Source organism: Lissotriton vulgaris, chromosome 2_1 (genome assembly GCF_964263255.1).
Source record: "Lissotriton vulgaris chromosome 2_1, aLisVul1.2, whole genome shotgun sequence".
NCBI lineage: Eukaryota > Metazoa > Chordata > Amphibia > Caudata > Salamandridae > Lissotriton > Lissotriton vulgaris.
Window position 1 is genome coordinate 233436441 of NC_141687.1, and position 7198 is coordinate 233443638.

At 41.2% G+C, this 7198-nt stretch overlaps 1 protein-coding gene across 1 annotated transcript; it reads right to left on the bottom strand.

Moving 5' to 3' along the window:
- Positions 1–3533: 3533 nt before the first annotated feature.
- Positions 3534–5410, bottom strand: LOC147729902 (beta-1,3-galactosyltransferase 6-like). Its single transcript, XM_086958521.1, has 2 exons — positions 5349–5410; positions 3534–4479 (listed from the first exon to the last, which is right to left on the bottom strand). The coding sequence occupies exons 1-2, from the start codon at positions 5408–5410 to the stop codon at positions 3534–3536; spliced, it is 1008 nt and encodes a 335-aa protein (XP_086814647.1).
- Between the last annotated feature and the right edge of the window lie 1788 nt (positions 5411–7198).

The following is a 7198-nucleotide window of genomic DNA, read 5'->3' on the forward strand; positions in this document are numbered from 1 at the left end:
AGCATCGCCAGCACAAGTTCGATTAGAATTCGGCTTACAAAACCAAGATATTAGGTCGAAGTCCACATTTGTAAAATTCTGCCATAAGATCCGAACCGCACCTAGAGAGTCACTGGGCAATCTATGCTGGGAGGAAATAAACTTTTTGGTAGGCAGGCCCAATACCAATCAATGGGGCGAATTTCTCAATCAGAGTTTGACAACATTGAGCCTCCACAAAGTGTGGAAAAAAAAACATCGACCACAAGCAGTTCTGCAAAATAGCAAATGGTTTGGCAAAAAGAATTTCCTTGCTCAAAGACAAACAAACTCTAATTAAACTGAGACATGCCTGGACAGTAGTTAACTCTTACACCACCCAAAAACCGCAAGTTTTCCTAGCCCTACACTACTGCCAACACCTACAAAAAACGCTAATAGCGTATTGTCTGGGCACGCATTATTCAAAAGATCTAATGCCTTCTTGGAAACAACAACCAGAAAGTGCTAACCTGCAGACTATGCGGATATAAGAACAAAACAGTGTCACACATATTATGTGTATGCCCCGCGCTGCAGGTCTTAAGAAGAAGATGCCTTCGGGCAATTTTCAACACATTGAAAATCCGCACCTGCAGGCAGGCGGTGATACGGTGGCTAAGTGGCGTTTCACCTACTCTTTCATGTCGGGGAATCAAATTTATGGCGAAGGCAACAAAGCAGTTACAAGAAAAGGAACAGACATAAGGAATTTTCCCGCTCCTAACAAAAAGAAGTACAGAGATAGTATCCAAATGACAAAAGTGACACAGACGGACTTAGGAGGCTTTTTACCAAGTAATATGATAACTGAGAGAACATTTTTTGATACATAATAATCCGATTCCATTTCAATTTTTACTTGCCTTTTGTATTTGTTGTTGCACTGCTTTTATTGCTTGTAAATATTGTAATGATTTTAATAAATCACACAATAAAATGATGATGATGATTGATCGTGTTACCATTGATCAGTGACTGCATGTATAAGGGATTCTGTGGTTGAATGGACAGTTGTGTGTGTAGACTTAGGAATCAGTGAGTGTGTATGTAGTAACTGGTATGTGTGTGTCAATGCTTTCAAATATGGTACTCTATATTTTACAGTGAGTGATCAAAAGTTATACTAGTGTGTGATGAGGTGTATCAGATTGTCACATGGATGATGTCATCAGTGATGTCATTTGTGATGTCATCAGTGATGTCATCAGTGATGTTATTGACCATGTCATGAATGATGTAATATGTGACACCAGCTGCAGTGCATTGCGGCTGCACGAGTTATAGTTAGCACAATTAACTATAGCAGGGGAACTTTTATGGTTTTGTACGAGTGAAATGTCCAGCTAACTATAACACTCATGAAACCTATGGTTTAACTATAACGTCCCTGAAACTTATGGTTTTTTCAGTGAATTTCAAACGTTTTTTAAATGCTAATTTCTAACTATAATGTCTCTGAAACCTATGGTTTTTTCAGGGAATTTCAAAGGTTTTTTAAATGCTAATTTTAAAGTGCAATAGTATTTATACCTATTTTTTTGTACTGAATTTCTACAGTTTTTGAACTGTTTATTTATACATATTGTATTTATTAAACAACATTATATATTTTTCAGAAAACTGCAAAAAAAATAAAAAATACATTTAAAACTGAAATATTTTTTTACTTTTTTTTGTATTTTAATATATTTATATAATTTTCTTTTCAAAATGTTTTTGGGAGTCATGCACCCAAAGCGTACCTACCGCAGCGGGACAGCGGATTCTAGCTGCCTTTTTGGAAAAGTCATAAAGAATCCGCATATGGTGAGTGACGAGTGGTTGTTTTATTTCAGTTACGTCATATACGTACAATGTTACGTAGTGTGAGCGACCGGTATGCGACCGGTCCGTGACTCCTGCTCCTGTGCATTTCTGACACATGCGTATTACGGTACGCGATGCTTCCGCAGTGGCGGGCCCCACGTGACGTCATATACGTGCTGGGGCGCGCTGGATGAGCGACTTCTGCGAAATATTTTATGTTTGATATGTACGTGTCTTTAATGTACATATTAGGCCAAAAGGTTATCCAAGGTATTGATAAAAATAATATATTTCTACTTGGAATAAACATATAATATTTTTAAATATATTTTCGCAAAGTCGCGTCGGGTGCACGCTTCGTGAGCGCACGGTGCGCGGATCTCATGTGACCTCAAAAAAGATTTGATTGGTGCATAACATTTCCCACTGTAACTATTGAAGGACCCCACACATTTTAATTATTCTGTTCGGAGCCGTTGATGAGAGACATCTCTTCTTCTCCCAGAGCTGGTTTTGAATTTTTTTGGGTGTTTTTAAAAAATTGCATTGGAGAAATGGCATCTGGTTCGAAAGCTTCTCATCAGTCTTGAGATAAAGATATCTTGGAGGAAGATCCACCCAAGCAGAGGCCTGAATCCGTGGTATGGAAATTTTTCACCTTTCCTGCTGGAGAAAAAAAAGGTCAACACAAGAAAAGTCACATGCTTGCTATGTGACAGGGTCCTGTCGCGAGGCAGAGACAAAAAATACTCCTGTGGAACATCTGCAGACCATTCACCCAAAGAATCTGGCACGAGGAGAAATGAGGCATGCAGGAAAAAATCCACCACCAGGCATTGCTAGCACCTCCGGAGCATCCACTTCAGCACCACCAGTCGGCATTCGCCCAGAATTAGCTTTTCTGCAACAGCACTACACTAAGTGCAAAACCATCATCTGTTATGGTGAACAGTCAGTGGACGCTATTTGTGCAGCTCAACGGAACCACAAATGCAAATGTTTTTTATTTTTTTGTTTTTGGAATGACGTTGAATTCCAAAAGCTAACTGTTTACTTAGTTCCTTTTTTGTTCAATTTTTAAAAAACACCAAAAAAGTACAATATTGTTAAAATACTACAAAAAAAATAGAAAACAAAAAACAGAAGAAAAAAAAAGTTCAGATCTACCTTATCTGGTTTAAAAAAAGAACTATAATTGCATGGTAATGTATGAAAGTTTGGTTGAATGTATGTGTAGAGCATGATTGACTGAAAGAATGCATTAGTACTGTATGGTGAACTTATAGGGGCCGATCTATGAGGAAGTGCGGCAGCGTGACACTGCAAGCCCTTTAGCTGCACCACGCTGCGGTACTTCTGAAGCACAGGGATGTGACATATTTGTGCTTATTCTGTGCTCCCTCTACACTAGCACACAAACTGCAGCCATGAAGTGATGCAGGCACCCTTGCACCATGGTGCAAGGATATACATTATAATGCATACACAGCAGCAGTCAACTAATGCCACAATGAGGGAAAAGCAACAACTGCATCATTTTCACTGGTGCTATATAGTCATTTTATGTTCTTCGAGTAACCTGTGGTAGTGTGGAAATGAGAATGCAAAAGTAGGTTCTTTAAGCAAATTCAACCTTGGAATTTTTCAGAGTACCCTACTAGTTATAGTTGAGTGAGGGGAAGATCAGACAGTGGCTGTCTGGGAATTCAAGGAATACCATCCTTTCTCTGGCAGCACTGCGAAGGCGGCACTTCCCAATCATACACATAGGAAAGTCTGTAATGCACCTCCTCCTTGCATATTCTTCCATCTTGCACTAGGCTGCGGTGCTTTTCCAGCATGTCTTCCAGGCTCTGCTTGTGACTCACAAGGTACTGGTTGCTGCAACTGCTAGATTTGTACTCCGTGTCAAAGCGGGGGTCATGCACCCGCTTTAAATCCAGGGGCGCAAGCCACACACCCAGATGGACATCCTCATTCTGCCACAGGCCAAAGTAGTCATGATTCAGAGCCAGGTAGCGGACCAGGTCCCAAGAAAGCACATAGCCACCCCCAAGGGCATATGGCAAGTCATAGTCACACAGCACCCAAGTACTCTCCTTCCACTTTCCACCAGCTTTCACCCGACCTCGACCGGAGAAAAACCCCCAGTAGAGACGGTGCGGCTCCTGGGCCCGCAGTTCCTGCAGCATAACATCAAGCCGTACAAAGGTATCATCATCTGCTTTGAAGACATATTTGAAGTTCAGGTTCTTGTCAAGCCAAGTGTAGACTTGAAGGACTTTGGTGGTTAGGTTTTCGTAGGAGTCACGGAGTTCTGGAAGGAGCAGGAGATCCCCATGCTGCATTTGTTCTTCTTCCAGCTGCCGGCGGTCCTCTGCTGACAGCCCTGCTGTGCCAATAGCAAAACGTCGCCACACATCAGGTGGTCCAGGAGCAGAGGATGTTGAAAGCCAGGTGCTGCGGATAACACCACGGTGTTCAGCATATTTGGGTCCACTGGCGATGACCACAGCCAGGAAGGCGGACTGCAGAGAAAGAGAGTGATGGTCACCGCCATCGCGATGGTGAGCAGAAATACGATGATGACTTCCTGGCACAGTTAGATCTTCTGATGCACACTTGGCAAGGTATGGCAAAGAGGTCACAAATCTAATATGGCGTACGACTGAACATCACAGCGAACGAGCTCTACTTTGCAGCTAAAATACCCGCGATAAAAGAAAAAGCACTTTAGTTGCTCCGGTGATTCTTACTCCGGTCCGGTCCGCTTCCACTAGTGAGAGTGGCCAACTGAATACCCCTAGAGGCTTGTTGGACTTTACAAATAATTTGGACAATAGGAGCCAAAATTCTTGTTCGCTGCTTATCAGTACATCTGGGAAAGTGCTTCGGTTTTTGACAAATCGGTTTGAGTACACGAACTACGACGGATTATCATTAGCCCATGTCCTGATGAGGCCCGTAGTCAATGGGCTGAAACGCGTCGCCACCTACGAGAAGACACCAGTTTTAAAAAAACTTACGTTGTGAAAATAAATATTTAAAAAGAGTACAACAAGAAGATAGGTTGAAACAATATAGACCTTCCTTGCTCTTTTGATTGCTGGTTAGATCTTGTTTTACAGGAATGCTTAGCTGTACATGTATATAGCATCCTCTTTTAAATAAATTTTTGGCTAACATACTTGAAAAAGATATATAAAAAAGTTAATGTATGTGTATATATATATATGTGTAAAAAGTGATGTGTATATATATGTTTGGTTTGTTATTGTATCTAAATATTGGTTTGTGAATTAACAAACCTTTTTTATAAATGTTTCTAGTTGACGCAAAAATAAAATACCAGTTAGAAATTTGTGTTATGTTCTGGATTGGGTATGGAGGTGTATAAATGAGGTAGAATTTGTTTCGTGAATATGATTTGTTTCATTTAGGAGGAGATAATTTATATTGCTCTTTCAAAATAGATTGTTTTAATTAGACCTGAGGCATCGCTTTTTTGAATAATAACAAATATAGCTACAGCACCCTGAGCTAATGTTGTTTTGTGGCAACAGAAAAAACGCAGGAAATTCATGGTTCACTTATTCTTTAAGTTACCCACGTGCTAGTGCAAATGCTGATTGTTTTCAATTATGACTCCCAAGTCCTTCAATAAGATCCAAGTCTCTGAGGGATATACCCCAATGCTCAAGCGACACACACACACTTTTTTAATAAAAAACATTTGTTCATTTCATGGACGTCATGGTAAAGAAAACACAGAGCGGTTGTAATGCAAAAAGCTACAAATTCCCCCAATACTGAGATTTATATGTGGCCATATTTTATCCAAAAACACGTCAGAATGTCACTAAAACACTCAACAAGTATGTTCCTCTTGAGTTTCCCATGTTAATGTTTTATAAGGGATGGGGTCAGATTCAGCTGTATTTTGTACTGAAACCCCCCCTTTGTTTCTGGACACTCGACCCAGGATGTTTTGGAGAACTGTAACGCTCTCATTGGTAATCGGTTGCAGACAAAGTCCAGCAGAATGTCTTTCCTTTTTGCAACTGATCGCCCTTCCCCGCCCCCTTCACCATAAGGAAACAGAAGTACTCATTGGCAAATCTTAGTCAATCGGTTATAAGAATGCCATAAATGTACTATTCCCAAAACTCTCCACTCTTTAAAAACAGGACGTCGAGCTGTCGATGGAGTCCAGTCTTCAAAAAGGGTGCTAAGCTGATTTTTGTAGTTAGCGACTTCATTGGTGGTTTCACAGGATACCTCTAGAAAGGTGACTTGGGGATCCTGGACACTGAGATGAATTACTTCTTCCCTTAAATGACGGGTGCCTCCATAAAGCTCTAGCTGCCGACAAATCAGCAAGGATATCTGTGTCGTGGGGAGATTGTTTTTCTGCAGGAAGGGACTACTTCCTGCACAAAAACAATCACTATAGGCATTTTCCTCCTTCAATGTGTGCTGTGGAATGCATCATGCATTGAAAGAGGAAAAAAAGAGGAGAAATGAAAACATTTCTCATTGTTGTGCCTCGCTACACCACCTCTAGGGTGGCGCACCATTCACACGTATCTACAGATTTACACTTTCTCGTAAATCTTGAGATGTGTTATTCAACTCCCCTTCAACGCAAAGTGCTGCGTTTGAATGGGTCGTATTTTCCTCTCCTTGTAAATATGGAGGAGTCCGCAGCGCCATCACTACATTACAAAAAGTGACGTACTGGTGGCGCAGGGGGCTTATAAATTTGCCTCAAAAGTGCTTTGATATTAGCAGAGTGATACAATAAGAACATAGTGCTGGATGGGTGATTGCCGAACTGCATGAGACTGACAGGAGGTATACTAGGCTGCATGAGTACTACTTCAGTATTTAGTGGAGTGTACCAATAATAATAATAAATAATAATCCTGTATTTGTAAAGCGCACAGCTACCCTTAGGTTTCCCAGCGCTGGGGGCCGTCGGGAAGATTAAGCAAGCTACTGCCCAGAGTCACATAGTGCTGGGCAGACCCCTGCCGCGGGAGCCAGTGATCGATCTGTGATCCCCAGCGCCCTGGCTGCAATGCCACACCTCTTCCACCAATAGTATGTATCTGCTTAGAGGTTTGTAGAGATTGTGCACAGAATATTGTATGTGTACTTCTGTTGGTGCCTAGGTCATTCTGTAAGAACATCACTAGTAACTAGAATGATAACAGTGCTGCAAACAGAGTGCTCAGTTAATTTATAAGTGCTTAGGTATTGTCTCAATGCCTGAGTCATTCTGCAAGTGCATAGACAGTGACTGGGTTCCTAGAGTGTGAGTAGTTGACAGCAGGATGAGTTTATAAGCGCTTATGTTTCAGCAGAGTGA